Source organism: Oncorhynchus mykiss, chromosome 5 (assembly GCF_057628025.1).
Source record: "Oncorhynchus mykiss isolate SJ-2025 chromosome 5, ASM5762802v1, whole genome shotgun sequence".
NCBI classification, from domain to species: domain Eukaryota; kingdom Metazoa; phylum Chordata; class Actinopteri; order Salmoniformes; family Salmonidae; genus Oncorhynchus; species Oncorhynchus mykiss.
In genome coordinates, this window is record NC_143026.1 from 51462572 (window position 1) to 51480880 (window position 18309).

At 45.2% G+C, this 18309-nt stretch overlaps 1 protein-coding gene across 24 annotated transcripts in view; it reads right to left on the bottom strand.

The window, feature by feature from the left end:
- LOC110523998 (adhesion G protein-coupled receptor D2) overlaps window positions 1–18309 on the bottom strand; it is a 160921-nt gene that overhangs the window by 34886 nt on the left and 107726 nt on the right. For 23 of the 24 annotated variants that reach the window (XM_090235112.1, XM_021603243.3, XM_090235109.1 and 20 more), the window contains one exon: window positions 6279–6358. In XM_090235112.1, coding sequence (XP_090091238.1) covers window positions 6279–6358 — 80 coding nt within the window. The remainder of the gene's footprint in view (window positions 1–6278; window positions 6359–18309) is intronic. The other variant, XM_090235110.1, reaches the window with a different exon arrangement.

The window sequence follows — 18309 nt, forward strand, 5'->3', positions numbered from 1 at the left end:
TGAAGGGAAATTTTAACGCTACAACATACAATGACATTCTAGACAATTCTGTGCTTCCGACTTTGTGGCAACAGTTTGGGGAATGCCCTTTCCTGTTTCAGCAGTGCCCTGCGCACAAAGCATGGTCCATACAGAAATGGTTTGTCGAGATGGGTGTGGAAGAACTTGACTGGCCTGCACAGAGCCCTGACCTCAACCCCATCGAACACCTTTGAGATGAATTGGTACGCAGACTGCGAAACAGGCCTAATCACCCAACATCAGTGCCCGACCTCACTAATGCTCGTGGCTCAATAGAAGCAAGTCCCTGCAGCAATGTACCAACATCTATTTGAAAGCCTTTCCAGAAGAGTGGAGGCTGTTATAGCAGCAAAGGGGTTATCAACTCCATATTAATGTCCATGATTTTGGAATGAGATGTTCGACAAGCAGATGTCCACATACTTTTGGTCATGTAGTGTACATAATCATATTTATTTATTATGTTTGTCTTTTTGAAGACACCTCATACTGTCCCAAAACGGTTGGGGGGGAAGTCACATGACATAATACAGCATTACTGCATGACATTGCACGAGCGTACATCGGGAAGATTGTAATCACGTGACGTGTGGAAGAAGGACGCACCAAAAATAAATAAATGGCCAATTAATTCTATGTGAGGTGCACCATATCAAAGCAGGATTTATGTGGTTGTGTGTGCGCACATGCACGCACGCATGCGTTTGTCTGTGCATTTACAGTACATTCAGAAAGTATTCAGATGCCTTCCCTTTTAACAAATGTTGATACGTTACAGCCTTATTCTAAACTGGATTAAATCATGTTTTTTTCTTCAACAATTTACACACACCCCAGAGTGACAAAGCAAAAAATAAGTTAATTAATTAAATTGATTGAACATGATTTGGAAAGGCACACACCTGTCTATATAAGGTCACACAGTTGACAGTACGTCAGAGTGAAAACCAAGCCATGAGGTCAAAATAATTGTCCATAGAGCTCAGAGACAGGATTGTGTCGAGGCACAGATCCAAAATATTTCTGCAGCGTTGAAGGTTGCCAAGAACACAGTGGCCTCCATAATTCTTAAATGGAAGAAGTTTGGACCCACCAAGATTCTTTCTAGAGCTGACAGCCCGGCTAACCTGAGCAATCGGGGGAGAAGGGCCTTGGTCAAGGAGGTGACTAAGAACCTGATGGTCACTTTGACAGAGCTCTAGAGTTCCTCTGTGGAGATGGAAGAATCTTCCAAAAAGACAACCATCTCTGCAGCACTCCACCAATCAGGCCTTTACGGTAGAGTGGCCAGACCGAAGCCACTACTCAGTAAAATGCACATGAAAGCCCGCTTGGAGTTTGCCAAAAGGGACCTAAAGGACTCTCAGACCATGAGAAACAAGATTCTGTGGTCTGATGAAACCAAGATTGAACTATTTGGCCTGAATTCCAAGCGTCACGTCTGGAGGAAAGCTGGCCCCATTCCTACGGTGAAGCTTGGTGGTGGCAGCATCATGCTGTGGGGATGTTTTTCAGTGGAAGGACTGGGAGACTAGTCAGGATCAAGGGAAAGATGAATGGAGCAAAGTACATAAAGATCCTTGATGAAAACCTGCTCCAGAGCACTCAGGACCTCAGACTGGGGCATAGGTTCACTTTCCAACAGGACAACGACCCTAAGCACACAGCCAAGACAAAGCAGGAGTGGCTTTGGGGAAATCTCTGAATGTCCTTGAGTAGCCCAGCCAGAGTCCGGACTTGAACCTGATCGAACATCTCTGGAGAGACCTGAAAATAGCTGTGCAGTGACGCTCCCCATCCAACCTGACAGAGCTTGAGAGAATCTGCAGAGAACAATGGGAAACTCCCCAAATACAGGTGTGCCAAGATTGTAGCGTCATACCCAAAAAGACAACAAAGTACTGAGTAAAGGGTCTAAATGTGATATTTCCGTTTTTTATATTTAATACATTTGCAGAAATATCTAAAAAACTGTTTTTCAGTTGTCATTACGGGGTATTGTGTGTATTTAATACATTTCAGTATTAGGCTGTAATGTAACAAAATGTGGAAAAAGGTCTGAATACTTTTGGAATGCCCTGTATATGAAAGTAACTGCCAAAGTAAAGGAAACACTAGAGTAAACGAGGGTTACAAAGTAGATTGAAAGCAGGTGCTTCTACACAGGTGTAGTTCATGAGTTAATTTAGCAATTATCCTCCCATCATGCTTAGAGAGATGCCCAGTCGCCCATTATTTTATGTACCATACTAGAGTAAATGACTTTGAAAGAGTGGTCTCAAAGGACCATATGGGGGTTTGTGTGTGTTTGTTTGTCTGTGTCTCAGTCACCATATCTCAAACAAGAGATTCAGGAGCAGTGCCTGAGTATCTTCCATCGACAAAATACCAAATTATGGAATTTCCCGTGGAAGAAAGGTATTGCAACCCTCCAATAGAGTTCTAGACACGTGTAGAATCTATGCCAAGGTGCATTGAAGCTGTTCTGGTGGCTCGTGGTGGCCCAACTTTACATTCGTGTTTCCTTTATTGTGGCAGTTACTTTACCCACTCTTGACACTGTAAACTATGAAAACACTCTGGACATTACTGCACAGTGGGATATTTTCACCACAGCTGATCAGAACAAATCCTAGAACAGGATATCCGATTGGATAATTATTCTTGTCAAGGCACCATCTCCACGGGGACAGCCAACCAGGTCTCAGACCCGCCTCTTTTCCAACCAAATAAATTCTTAACCTTGAACCATGAGTGGTGAGAAGCCTCTGGCTCTTGTATACAGGTTGAACTGATTCACACCTCTGGGAAAGGGCCTATTTCCCCATGTAACCTCTGGTGTGAACTTAATTGTGTGTACTTAAGTATTAGGTTTCAGGTCACGCCAGGCCCCACAGAGAAACAGACAAGTTCAAACAGCCATACACACTTCACATGGATCGAGTGGACCACCCAAATGAAAACCAAACCAAACAGAGCAAAGGGGCTAAAGTCAAGCATGATCATATCAGAAATGGGACAGTAACTGTTTCTACGCTGCCCTGGCCATACACACACCTACACTGCACAATCAGCTAGAAATACACACACCACTATCCACAGGACACACACGCAAACACACTGGAGCAAGGGATGAAAGACAGTGATGTGACTACTGACAGTGATGTGACTACTCCCACCACTGTCCACCAGGGGGCCTATAGTACAGGGGTACAGTATGTCTGATGTGGGCTCTGTCATCTTTATTCCTCCCTGTAACTATCACAATCTATATTCAAATCAAACTGCCACTTTTGCCTCATTGTTTGTAGTTTCATTTGTTTGATCTGTTTTCACAACATTACATCAGTGTCTGCTGAAATGGGCACCCGATTCCCTATGCCTTGCATATGGTGCCATTTAGGAGGCAACCAGTGTGCATGAGGCGTCCCACACGGCATGTCCTAGTCCAAGGTTCCCCAACTGGCGGCCAGTGGGTAGTTTTATTTGGCCTCCCAAGTTTTCTGAGCAAAAAAAATCATATATATATATTTTTTTTAATATAGATTTTTTTATGTTGTTGTGAATTTTCATTGTTGGACATAAAAGATTGTAAAAACACAGAGAAATCATCTCCAAGTTATTGGAATTTTGGAAATATGTTCCCGTATTCCCACGCATAATAGAGATATCTGATCGTATACAAACGTAAGAAAGGTTTGAAATGATTGTGTTTTCGTCAAATGTTATATCTGTTTGGGCTTCTTGTGGTCTATTTGCAGTCTACAAATGATTTGTAACTATGTTCCGTCCCCCCGACCATCCACTGAAGAAAAAAATTGGCCTGCGGCTGAATCTACTTGGTGATCCTTGCCCCAGTCAGTCAGAACTTAAAAGGGAAGTTAAAACAACTCGCTTGCTTCAGTACTGAGGACCAAAAGTCAATGTCAGTTCTCTGGGGCCATAAGTATCAAGATTCTCAGAGTAGGAGTGCTGATTTATGATCAGTTATGCCTTTTAGATCACAAGGAATACGATTATATGGACAGAGTGGACCTGATCCTAGATCAGCACTACTACTCTGAGACGCTTGATACATATGTCCCCTGTACTGCTCTGTACATACACTAGTTGGGTCTTAGCTACTCAGCCCCAAGTTATTCACCTTACATTAGGCCTCACACTGACCTCCAGCACAGAGGCTTGCTGTGATGACTGAGGACCTCCGGTAGGATCAGACAACAGCAGAGAGAAGGGAGGGAAAGGGGGAGACAGTAAACAGAGGAAGACAGGTGGAGGGAGAAAGGGGGAGGACACGGGAAACCTACTAGTAGAGTCAGAGACCAGGGGAAAAAGAAGGGGGAGACAGAGAGAGGGAGAGGCAGACATGGGGAGGCCCTGAAATATGGTAAAAGTGGTGGGGATTGAGTAGGGGAGGACAGGCAGGAGGGAAGGAAAGGGAGCGAGAGAACGGGGAGACATTGGGGGAGGTTGAGGGGAATTAGTAGGGGAGGACAGGAGGGAAGGAAAGGGGCCGAGGGGGAGACTAAAACATTACTGGGCTGCCGTGAATACAGTAGCGCTCTATAGTAATCCCCTGGCCTGGAGCTCAAGCTGTTTTGTCTTGGGTTCACAGGTCAAATGCCACAGCCTGACCTCCAGTGTTTAGCCTGTTAGAAAGCCCAAAAGGCCCAGAGGAGGGAGTGACAGATCTAACAGTGGTGTGTATGTACCGTGCATTCGGAAAGTGTACAGACCCCTGGACTTTTTCCACATTTTGTTACATTACAGCCTTATTCTAAAATGGGTTCATTTGTTTTCTTATCCATCTACACACAATACCCCATAATGACAAACAAAAACAGGCTTGTAGAAAATGTAGCAACTTTCACACGCACAAAAAAATGACTGAAATATCATATTTACATAAGTATTCAGGTATTTTATCCAGTACTTCATATTTTTTCAGTACATTGCACCTTTGGCAGCGATTACAGCCTCGAGTGTTCTTTGGTATGACACTACTTCTGTGCAGATCCTCTCAAGCTCTGTCAAGTTGGACGGGGAGCGTCGCTGCACAGCTATTTTCAGGTCTCTCCAGAGATGTTCGATCGGGTTCAAGTCCGGGCACTATTGGTTAGAGCCTGCAAGTAAGCATTTCACTGTAAGGTCGTCTACACCTGATGTTTTCGGCGCACGTGACAAATAAACGTTGATTTGATTTGGCTGGGCCACTCAAGGACATTCAGAGACTTCCCCGAAGCCACTCCTGCGTTGCCTAGGCTGTGTGCTTAGGGTTGTTGTCCTGTCTGAAGGTGAACCTATGCCCCAGTCTGAGGTCCTGAACGCTCTGGAGCAGGTTTTCATCAATGATCTCTCTGCACTTTGTTCCGTTCATCTTTCCCTCGATCCTGACTAGTTTCCCAGTCCCTGAAAAACATCCCCACAGCATGATGCTGCCACCAACATGCTTCATCGTAGGGATGGTACCATGTTTCCTCCAGACATGATGCTTGACATTCAGGCCAAATAGAAAATGGGTTTCTGTCTGGCCGCTCTACCATAAAGACCTGATTAGTGGAGTGCTACAGAGATGTTGTCCTTCTGAAAGGTTCCCATCTCCACAGAGGAACTCTGGAGCTCTGTCAGAGTGACCATCGGGTTCTTGGTCACCTCGCTGACCAAGGCCCTTCTCCCCCGATTGCTCAGTTTGGCCGGGCGGCCAGCTCTAGGAAGAGTCTTGGTGGTTCCAATCCTACTCCATTTAAGAATTATGAAAGCCACTATGTTCTTTAGGACCTTCAATGCTGTGCCTCGACACAATCCTGTCTCAGAGTTCTATAGACAATTCCTTCTCATGACTTGTTTTTGCTCTGACATGCACTGTCAACTGTGGGACCTTATAGACAGACCTTATACCTTTCCAAATCATGTCCAATCAATGGAATTTACCACAGGTGGACTCCAATCATGTTGTAGAATCATCTCAAGGATGATCAATGGAAACAGGATGCACCGGAGCTCAATTCCGAGTCTCATAGCAAAGGGTCTGAATTGTTATGTAAATACATTTTTTTTGTTTTTTTTAACAAACATGTCTATAAACCTGTTTTTGCTTTGCCATTATGGGGTATTGTGTGTAGATTGATGAGTGAAACACATATTTTTATACATTTTAGAATAAGGCTGTAACGTAACAAAATGTGGAAAAAGTGAAGGGGTCTGAATAATTTCCGAATGCACTAAATGTGTATGTGTGTACGTGTATGTGTTATTACCATTCTGGGGATCAAGGCACCTGTAGCATGACTGTGGGAATCCTTTAGGCTCTTTGGGACACAAGGAATGGACAGCTGACCTGAAGGAAACACACACACACACACACACACACACACACACACACACACACACACACACACACACACACACACCACTGTCAGTTTGTCTGGTACACCTGTGTGTACAGGTGTGTTATCTAATATATTGGAATATTACAATTAACACAGTGATTTGATAAGTGAAAAGATAAGATCAAATAAAAATTATAAAAAATGTGGCCGCTCCCAATAATTGTTCTTTCAGTCTACGCCAGGGGTAGGCAACCCTGTTCCTGGAGTGCCGCAGGTACTGCACGATTTTGTTCCAACTAGGCACCACACCTGATTCAGTGATTGCCTGAATCGAATACACCTGGTCTCCCAGGTTAGTTCAACCAAAAACATGAAGTGCCTGCGGCGCTCGAGGACCCGTGTTGCCTACCCCTGTTCTACGCTGAAAAAAAGTAATAGAACAGTAAATAAGTAATGAAGACATCCCAATTTGTTTTATACTATAAACCGTTTCTAAATTAACACAATTTCATTAATTTGTCTCGACATAGATCATTTCAATGATAACACTGTGATTGTCATTTTCACATCCTTGTTATTTAACAATATTGTAATACAACAAAAATGTTGCCCGTTAAAACAGAAATGCATTTGGACAGTTACCGTGTTCACTTTTCATTGATCAAGAAATAGCTTTAAATCAAATCAAATCAAATGTTATTTGTCGCATGCGCCAAATACAATTATTGTAGACTTTACCATTAAACGCTTACTCCAACAATGCAGTTAAAAAGTGAGAAAATGTATGAATAGATACAAAATAAAATGACGAGGCGATATACAGGAGTACTGAGTCAGTGTACTGGGGTACGAGGTAGTTGGGTGATTGATTGAGGTAAATTGAATGTTGAATTTAAAGTACATCGAGGGTTAAATTATTAGGGCCCTATAAAATCTGTTTAGTTTTATCCCCTCCAAATTCCATTTGTTTTTTTCAGGTTTTAGTTTTTCAAACAACAACAAAAAAATAGAGAGAAAAACAACCACATTTGATTTTGTCCACAATAATACTTTAAACCACATCAGGAGACCACTTTTGAGGTTCTGGGATAATTTTTAAAATTTGGGGGGCTGTAATCACCCCAGCCAGATACTATTGTTTGATTTGCAATGTTTCTGTAGCGCTCATGTGATTGCAGAGTGGACACTGGATTGATGCAAATAATCATAATATCATTTTGGAAAAACCTTTCCATCTCCCAGAAGACGGTTGTCATTACACTAGCATCATCGTTAATGGCTACACAGAGGTAGACAAACGCGCACTCACTATTCAGGAAGTTGAAGGGAAATACGAATCACTGATACATAATGTTCAGGAGTTGTGAAAATCTTGAGCAATTTAATCTAACCAGTTCAATGCATTTAGTACTTTACCTACTAAGTTCAATACATTTTGGAATATTGTTGAATTCTGTTTTAATGTCTGGATTCTGTGATTCTATACGCGTTCATGGCAACGCAGATTTTATAGGGAAATGTCCCAACATGTGGTTGGGACATTTCATTCCAAGATTGAATTAAATTACCAACAGGAAAGTGTATTTATAAGGAAATGATCACTGTTGACCACAATGGTCACCTCAGATAAGGATCTTGTCTGAATGGCCTGGGGTGGTCTAGTGGTCTAAGCCGCTGCCTCTGAAACACCACAACAGGGTTCGATTCCGGCTCACTTCTATTTCAGCACACACTCTCTTATCTATACTATTTGGACTGCCAATGACCTCAACTGAAGCGACACAAAGTAACAACTTCTCTTCAATTCAGTTTGCACATTATTATTCATCCCTGGATATTTTGGTTCATGTGCTTCCATAAAAACTATTTTTGAAGCAATTTGGAGCCACACACACACACAATTGTGGAATGTCATACTTGTATAATACTCCTGTACTTTTCACTGTAATGCCATGGGAACCGTAGCATGCTAAATCAACAGGCATAGTTTCACCACGAGGGAGGCCTCTGCGGTCCCACATCTCTGTTCACACCGCTTTACAAACATACTAAACATGGAACCACTTGGACTGTTTGGGGAAGAAAATATGTGTGAAGTAGAGGCTTTTCTAATAAGGAGATTCTTTCCTATTTAAAAATATTTGCAAAAATTGCCAAAAGGTAATATATTTTACAGGATATACGGTACAGATAATCCTAAGTGAACAGCACATCTGAAATTGTGGAAAATAATTGTCAACCACAATAATCTGTGAATTACAGAATGCAGGGAATCGAATGTATTAACAGACATATCCAAGCAAAAATAAGATACAATATACATGATACACAACTCAGGACCAGTAGTTTTAGACTATGCTTTTGTCAGTGTTTTTTTAATCATGTACTCAAAAGTTTTCATAGATAGCTTATTCCAGTGTGTTTTGTGTAAACTGAGATGTCAAAAGGTTGTCTGCAACTAATAATGTTTTATCTCGGACTCAAATGTCTGACTGATCAATTCTAAACTGACCAATCAGAATGGAACAAACCAAACACAAGGGATGACCCAATGGCGGTCATTGGAGCCAATCAGAGCATGGACAGCTGAAACAGTAATGCACACACATACTTCCGGCGCCGACAGAGATGGCCGCCTCGCTTCGCGTTCCTAGGAAACTATGCAGTTTTTAGTTTTTTTACGTGTTATTTCTTACATTAGTACCCCAGCTCATCTTAGGTTTCATTACATACAGTCGAGAAGAACTACTGAATATAAGATCAGCATCAACTCACCATCAGTACTACCAAGAATATGTTTTTCGCGACGCGGATCCTGTGTTCTGCCTTACAAACAGGACAACTGAGTGGATTCCATGCAGCGACCCAAAAAAAAAACAACTCCGAAAAAGAGGGAAACGAGGCGGTCTTCTGGTCAGACTCCGGAGACGGGCACATCGTGCACCACTCCCTAGCATTCTTCTTGCCAATGTCCAGTCTCTTGACAACAAGGTTGATGAAATCCGAGCAAGGGTAGCATTCCAGAGGGACATCAGAGACTGTAACGTTCTTTGCTTCACGGAAACGTGGCTCACTGGAGAGACTCTATCCGAAGCGGTGCAGCCAACGGGTTTCTCCACACATCGCGCAGACAGAAACAAACAACTTTCTGGTAAGAAGAGGGGCGGCGGCGTATGCCTTATGACTAACGTGACATGGTGTGATGAAAGAAACATACAGGAACTCAAATCCTTCTGTTCACCTGATTTAGAATTCCTCACAATCAAATGTAGACCGCATTATCTACCAAGAGAATTCTCTTCGATTATAATCACAGCCGTATACATCCCCCCCCAAGCAGACACATCGATGGCTCTGAACGAACTTTATTTAACTCTTTGCAAACTGGAAACCATTCATCCGGAGGCTGCATTCATTGTAGCTGGGGATTTTAACAAGGCTAATCTGAAAACAAGACTCCCTAAATTTTATCAGCATATCGATTGCGCAACCAGGGGTGGAAAGACCTTGGATCATTGTTACTCTAACTTCCGCGACGCATATAAGGCCCTGCCCCGCCCCCCTTTCGGAAAAGCTGACCACGACTCCATTTTGTTGATCCCTGCCTACAGACAGAAACTAAAACAAGAGGCTCCCACGCTGAGGTCTGTCCAACGCTGGTCCGACCAAGCTGACTCCACACTCCAAGACTGCTTCCACCACGTGGACTGGGACATGTTTCGTATTGCGTCAGACAACAACATTGACGAATACGCTGATTCGGTGTGTGAGTTCATTAGAACGTGCGTTGAAGATGTCGTTCCCATAGCAACGATTAAAACATTCCCTAACCAGAAACCGTGGATTGATGGCAGCATTCGCATGAAACTGAAAGCGCGAACCACTGCTTTTAATCAGGGGAAGGTGTCTGGTAACATGACCGAATACAAACAGTGCAGCTATTCCCCCCGCAAGGCTATCAAACAAGCTAAGCGTCAGTACAGAGACAAAGTAGAATCTCAATTCAACGGCTCAGACACAAGAGGCATGTGGCAGGGTCTACAGTCAATCACGGACTACAGGAAGAAATCCAGCCCAGTCACGGACCAGGATGTCCTGCTCCCAGGCAGACTAAACAACTTTTTTGCCCGCTTTGAGGACAATACAGTGCCACTGACACGGCCGGCAACGAAAACATGCGGTCTCTCCTTCACTGCAGCCGAGGTGAGTAAGACATTTAAACGTGTTAACCCTCGCAAGGCTGCAGGCCCAGACGGCATCCCCAGCCGCGCCCTCAGAGCATGCGCAGACCAGCTGGCCGGTGTGTTTACGGACATATTCAATCAATCCCTATACCAGTCTGCTGTTCCCACATGCTTCAAGAGGGCCACCATTGTTCCTGTTCCCAAGAAAGCTAAGGTAACTGAGCTAAACGACTACCGCCCCGTAGCACTCACTTCCGTCATCATGAAGTGCTTTGAGAGACTAGTCAAGGACCATATCACCTCCACCCTACCTGACACCCTAGACCCACTCCAATTTGCTTACCGCCCAAATAGGTCCACAGACGATGCAATCTCAACCACACTGCACACCGCCCTAACCCATCTGGACAAGAGGAATACCTATGTGAGAATGCTGTTCATTGACTACAGCTCGGCATTCAACACCATAGTACCCTCCAAGCTCGTCATCAAGCTCGAGACCCTGGGTCTCGACCCCGCCCTGTGCAACTGGGTACTGGACTTCCTGACGGGCCGCCCCCAGGTGGTGAGGGTAGGCAACAACATCTCCTCCCCGCTGATCCTCAACACTGGGGCCCCACAAGGGTGCGTTCTGAGCCCTCTCCTGTACTCCCTGTTCACCCACGACTGCGTGGCCACGCACGCCTCCAACTCAATCATCAAGTTTGCGGACGACACAACAGTGGTAGGCTTGATTACCAACAACGACGAGACGGCCTACAGGGAGGAGGTGAGGGCCCTCGGAGTGTGGTGTCAGGAAAATAACCTCACACTCAACGTCAACAAAACTAAGGAGATGATTGTGGACTTCAGGAAACAGCAGAGGGAACACCCCCCTATCCACATCGATGGAACAGTAGTGGAGAGGGTAGCAAGTTTTAAGTTCCTCGGCATACACATCACAGACAAACTGAATTGGTCCACTCACACAGACAGCATTGTGAAGAAGGCGCAGCAGCGCCTCTTCAACCTCAGGAGGCTGAAGAAATTTGGCTTGTCACCAAAAGCACTCACAAACTTCTACAGATGCACAATCGAGAGCATCCTGGCGGGCTGTATCACCGCCTGGTACGGCAACTGCTCCGCCCTCAACCGTAAGGCTCTCCAGAGGGTGGTGAGGTCTGCACAACGCATCACCGGGGGCAAACTACCTGCCCTCCAGGACACCTACACCACCCGATGTCACAGGAAGGCCATAAAGATCATCAAGGACATCAACCACCCGAGCCACTGCCTGTTCACCCCGCTATCATCCAGAAGGCGAGGTCAGTACAGGTGCATCAAAGCTGGGACCGAGAGACTGAAAAACAGCTTCTATCTCAAGGCCATCAGACTGTTAAACAGCCACCACTAACATTGAGTGGCTGCTGCCAACACACTGACACTGACTCAACTCCAGCCACTTTAATAATGGGAATTGATGGGAAATGATGTAAATATATCACTAGCCACTTTAAACAATGCTACCTTATATAATGTTACTTACCCTACATTATTCATCTCATATGCATACGTATATACTGTACTCTATATCATCGACTGTATCCTTATGTAATACATGTATCACTAGCCACTTTAAACTATGCCACTTTGTTTACATACTCATCTCATTTGTACATACTGTACTCGATACCATCTACTGTATCTTGCCTATGCTGCTCTGTACCATCACTCATTCATATATCCTTATGTACATATTCTTTATCCCCTTACACTGTGTACAAGACAGTAGTTTTGGAATTGTTAGTTAGATTACTTGTTGGTTATTACTGCATTGTCGGAACTAGAAGCACAAGCATTTCGCTACACTCGCATTAACATCTGCTAACCATGTGTATGTGACAAATAAAATTTGATTTGATTGATTTGATTTGAGTGTACAAAACATGACATAGACTAACCAGGTGAATCCAGGAGAAAGCTATGATCCCCGACTCTGTTACAGAAGAGTGTAAATGCTTTTTTTTTATAGGCTGGATCATGTTGTTGACTTGTATTGTTGTATGTTTTAATTATGTAATGTAATGATTGTTGCTGCCTTCTAGGCCAGGTCTCCCTTGAAAACGAGACTCTGGGTCTCAATGGGTTTTCCTGGTTAAATAAATTATTGATGTCACCTGTACAATCCACTTCAATCAGTGTAGATGAGGGGGAGGAGACAGGTTAAAGAAGGATTTTTAAGCCTTTAGTCATGGATTGTGTATGTGTGCCATTCAGAGGGTGATTGGGCAAGACAAAATATTTAAGCGCCTTCAAAGTAGTATGGTATTAGGTGCCAAGCGCACCAGTTTGAGTGTTTCAAGAACTGCAACGCTGCTGGGTTTTTCATGCTCAACAGTTTCCAGTGTGCATCAACAATGGTCCACCACCCTGGTGGGTTTTTCACGCTCAACAGTTTCCCATGTGTATCAACAATGCTCCACCACCCAAAGGACATCCAGACAACTTTTATTTATTTTATTTTATTTATCCGTTATTTTACCAGGTAAGTTGACTGAGAACACGTTCTCATTTGCAGCAACGACCTGGGGAATAGTTACAGGGGAGAGGAGGGGGATGAATGAGCCAATTGTAAACTGGGGATTATTAGGTGACCGTGATGGTTTGAGGGTCAGATTGGGAATTTAGCCAGGACACCGGGGTTAACACCCCTACTCTTACGATAAGTGCCATGGGATCTTTAATGACCTCAGAGAGTCAGGACACCCGTTTAACGTCCCATCTGAGAGACGGCACCCTACACAGGGCAGTGTCCCCAATCACTGCCCTGGGGCATTGGGATATTTTTTAGACCAGTGGAAAGAGTGCCTCCTACTGGCCCTCCAACACCACTTCCAGCAGCATCTGGTCTCCCATCCGAGGACTGACCAGAACCAACCCTGCTTAGCTTCAGAAGCAAGCCAGCAGTGGTACGCAGGGTGGTATGCTTGAAACAACTGTGGGATGCATTGGATTCCACATGTGCCAGCATCCCTGTGGAACACTTAGGACACATTGTAGAGTCCATGCCCTGACGAATTAAGACTGTTCTGAGGGCAGAAAGGGGTGCAACTCCATATTAGGAAGGTGTTCCCAATATCAGGATACTATAATATGCCATGCCTAATAATGTAACGGTCTTCTTCCTCCTCTGACGAGGAGTAAGTAGGAAGGATCGGAGGTGGTACGTGTTCATGATTCTTTTAATAGAACACTGAAAAATACAAACTAACAACGTGAAATAACAAAAACCAAAACAGTTCCGTGTGGAACACACAGACACAGAAAATAATCACCCACAACTCAAGGGTGAAAACAGGCTGCCTAAGTATGGTTCTCAATCAGGGACAACGATTGACAGCTGCCTCTGACTTGAGAACCATACCAGGCCAAACACAGAAATACCAAAGCATAGAAAAAGAACATAGACCACCCACCCAACTCACGCCCTGACCAACTAAAACAAAGACATAACAGAATAACTAAGGTCAGAACGTGACAATACCCCCTCTCAAAGGTGCGGACTCCGGCCGCAAAAACTGAACCTATAGGGGAGGGTCTGGGTGGGCGTCTGTCCGCGGTGGTGGCTCTGGCGCGGGACGTGGACCCCACTCCACCATAGTCTTTGCCCGCCTCTTTACCCGCCTCCGTGGCGACCCTCGCCGCCAACCTCGGACTGGGGACCCTAGCAACGGGTCCCGAATGGATGGGAGATTCCGGCAGCACCGGAGGGAAGGGCGATTCTGGCAGCACCGGAGTAACCGGCGGCTCTGGCGGGAGACTCTGGCAGCTCAGGACAGGCGGGAGACTCTGGCAGCTCAGGACAGGCGGGAGACTCTGGCAACTCAGGACAGGCGGGAGACTCTGGCAACTCAGGACAGGCGGGAGACTCTGGCAGCGCTGAGCAGTCGGGAGCACCTGTAGGGAGGAGACGGAGAGACAGCCTGGTCCTCGGAGGCACAGGATAGACCGGGCCGTGGTGGCGCACTGGAGGTCTCGAACTAAGGGCCTGCATAACCCGTCCTGGCTGGTGACTTTAACCCGGCACGTGCGGGGCGCAGGCACAGGATGCACTGGGCTGTGCAGACACACGGGAGACACAATGTGCAGAGCCGACGCAGGATATCCTGGCCCGAGGAGACGCACTGGAGGTCTGGAGAGCAGGGCTGGCACCATCCGCCCTGGCTGGATCCTCACCCTAGCCCGGCAGATGCGGGGAGCTGGGATGTAGCGCACGGGTTCTTAGTACTGTGGACACTGCGCGCTCCACCGCATAACACAGTGCCTGACCAGTATGACACCCGCCACGGTAAGCACATCTTGGAGAGCTGTAGCGCGGAGCTGGCACAGGACGTGCAGGGCTAGGGAGGCGCACAGGAGGCCTGGTGCGTGGGGCTGGCACAGTCTTCACCAGACGGCTAGCACACACCTCAGGAGTATGGAGAGCTGATTCAGGTGACATCAAATCCCAGACACGCTCCGTCGGGCGGATGTCGTGCCTCATGCACCAACACAGCAACTCCCTCATTACTCTCTCCTCCAATCTCCCCATTAACTCCTTCACTGTCTCTGCTTCGCTTCCGTCGCTCACCTCCAATTTCGCCCTGACCAGCTCTGGTTCCATTCTTGGCTCCTTACGATAAACAAGGGGAGTTGGCTCAGGTCTGACTCCTGACTCTGCCAAACTCCTCGTGTGCCCCCCAATACATTTTTGGGGCTGTCTCCGTGCCAACTCCTCGTAGTGTTTCCGCTCAGCCTTAGCTGCCTCCAGGTCCTCCTGTGGACGACGACTCTCCAGCCTGTGCCCAGGGTCCCTTGCCTTCCAGTATCTCCTCCCATGTCCATTTCTCCAGATAGCTCTGCTGCTCCTCACCACGCTGCTTGGTCCTTTGGTGGTGGGTGGTTAAGTATGGTTCTCAATCAGGGACAACGATTGACAGCTGCCTCTGATTTGAGAACCATACCAGGCCAAAGACAGAAATACCAAATCATAGAAAAAGAACATACCCCGCCCACCCAACCCCTGCCCTGACCAATTAAAACAAAGACATAACAAAAGAACTAAGGTCAGAACGTGACAAATAAACTATGTAATGGTACAAAGTAATCATTCATTATTTCTTAAATTAAACATACACACACACACACACACGAGGCTGTCAACTCTGAATGACTAATTATGCTCTTGTACAGTGCCTTGCGAAAGTATTCGGCCCCCTTGAACTTTGCGACCTTTTGCCACATTTCAGGCTTCAAACATAAAGATATAAAACTGTATTTGTTTGTGAAGAATCAACAACAAGTGGGACACAATCATGAAGTGGAACGACATTTATTGGATATTTCAAACTTTTTTAACAAATCAAAAACTGAAAAATTGGGCGTGCAAAATTATTCAGCCCCCTTAAGTTAATACTTTGTAGCGCCACCTTTTGCTGCGATTACAGCTGTAAGTCGCTTGGGGTATGTCTCTATCAGTTTTGCACATCGAGAGACTGATATTTTTTCCCATTCCTCCTTGCAAAACAGCTCGAGCTCAGTGAGGTTGGATGGAGAGCATTTGTGAACAGCAGTTTTCAGTTCTTTCCACAGATTCTCGATTGGATTCAGGTCTGGACTTTGACTTGGCCATTCTAACACCTGGATATGTTTATTTTTGAACCATTCCATTGTAGATTTTGCTTTATGTTTTGGATCATTGTCTTGTTGGAAGACAAATCTCCGTCCCAGTCTCAGGTCTTTTGCAGACTCCATCAGGTTTTCTTCCAGAATGGTCCTGTATTTGGCTCCATCCATCTTCCCATCAATTTTAACCATCTTCCCTGTCCCTGCTGAAGAAAAGCAGGCCCAAACCATGATGCTGCCACCGCCATGTTTGACAGTTGGGATGGTGTGTTCAGGGTGATGAGCTGTGTTGCTTTTACGCCAAACATAAGGTTTTGCATTGTTGCCAAAAAGTTCAATTTTGGTTTCATCTGACCAGAGCACCTTCTTCCACATGTTTGGTGTGTCTCCCAGGTGGCTTGTGGCAAACTTTAAACAACACTTTTTATGAATATCTTTAAGAAATGGCTTTCTTCTTGCCACTCTTCCATAAAGGCCAGATTTGTGAAATATACGACTGATTGTTGTCCTATGGACAGAGTCTCCCACCTCAGCTGTAGATCTCTGCAGTTCATCCAGAGTGATCATGGGCCTCTTGGCTGCATCTCTGATCAGTCTTCTCCTTGTATGAGCTGAAAGTTTAGAGGGACGGCCAGGTCTTGGTAGATTTGCAGTGGTCTGATACTCCTTCCATTTCAATATTATCGCTTGCACAGTGCTCCTTGGGATGTTTAAAGCTTGGGAAATCTTTTTGTATCCAAATCCGGCTTTAAACTTCTTCACAACAGTATCTCGGACCTGCCTGATGTGTTCCTTGTTCTTCATGATGCTCTCTGCGCTTTTAACGGACCTCTGAGACTATCACAGTGCAGGTGCATTTATACGGAGACTTGATTACACACAGGTGGATTGTATTTATCATCATTAGTCATTTAGGTCAACATTGGATCATTCAGAGATCCTCACTGAACTTCTGGAGAGAGTTTACTGCACTGAATGTAAAGGGGCTGAATAATTTTGCACGCCCAATTTTTCAGTTTTTGATTTGTTAAAAAAGTTTGAAATATCCAATAAATGTCGTTCCACTTCATGATTGTGTCCCACTTGTTGTTGATTCTTCACAAAAAAATACAGTTTTATATCTTTATGTTTGAAGCCTGAAATGTGGCAAAAGGTCGCAAAGTTCAAGGGGGCCGAATACTTTCGCAAGGCACTGTAATTATGGAGAAAATTCAGAAGCCCAAATGAGCCCAAAGTCCATCATCACATATAATTGGATGCTGTCTTAAGCCACCCAAAAAAAGCCTTTGAATAGGAATATTATAACTGCAACTGAGACTGCATCTGATACAGTAAATGTAACACGTTATTCTTGCAAAGTAATCACACTTCCACACACACCTACACACCCATGGCCTGTCAACTCCTCTCCTCTCTCATAGTTGTCATGGTCTCAAAGTGGCCCTGTGTCAGTAACAGGAGGTGGGCTGGCTTCCACCAGAATTAATTTAGCGTGTTGCGCTCAAATCGCTCCCCATCAGAAATATCTTAATCTGTCTCTGTCTCATCTACATGGAGAAAGTGTGAGGGGGGTGAAGTCCACATGAGAAAGGTCAGTGCATTTAAGGGGTTCATCATTCTAAGGTGTCAGACCTCTTTAGAGGGGAGGATGGGATGAAGAAGGGGGGATAGGGAAGGGGGATATTCTCTCTTACCCTTCGCTTGGGGGGGTTTGATCAGTCAGTACTTAAAGAGAGTTTAGCTGGTGTCCAACAACAACCATAGTATTCAGTGAGAATGTTTCACTATGTTGTGTCTTTTGTTTAATCTTAATTGTGGTACAGCTCCTACACACACAAGCACACACACACTGCACTATTCGGCCTTAGAACTGCCGCCTGGGAGCTGCTAACATAACAGTGAGCTGGATGAAATGCTGGGAGCTAAGAAACAGCACACACACATGAACAGAACAAACACAAACACCTTCTCACACATACTGTACACACACACGCACACACACACAGACAGACACGTACGCACACACACACACACAGGCAGCCGTCTGGCCGAGGTAAACACCTTTTAATAGCATCAAACCAGGTTTGGTTTGTTTTGGACCATCTGTCAGTTCCATTGTGTTTCTGTGTGTC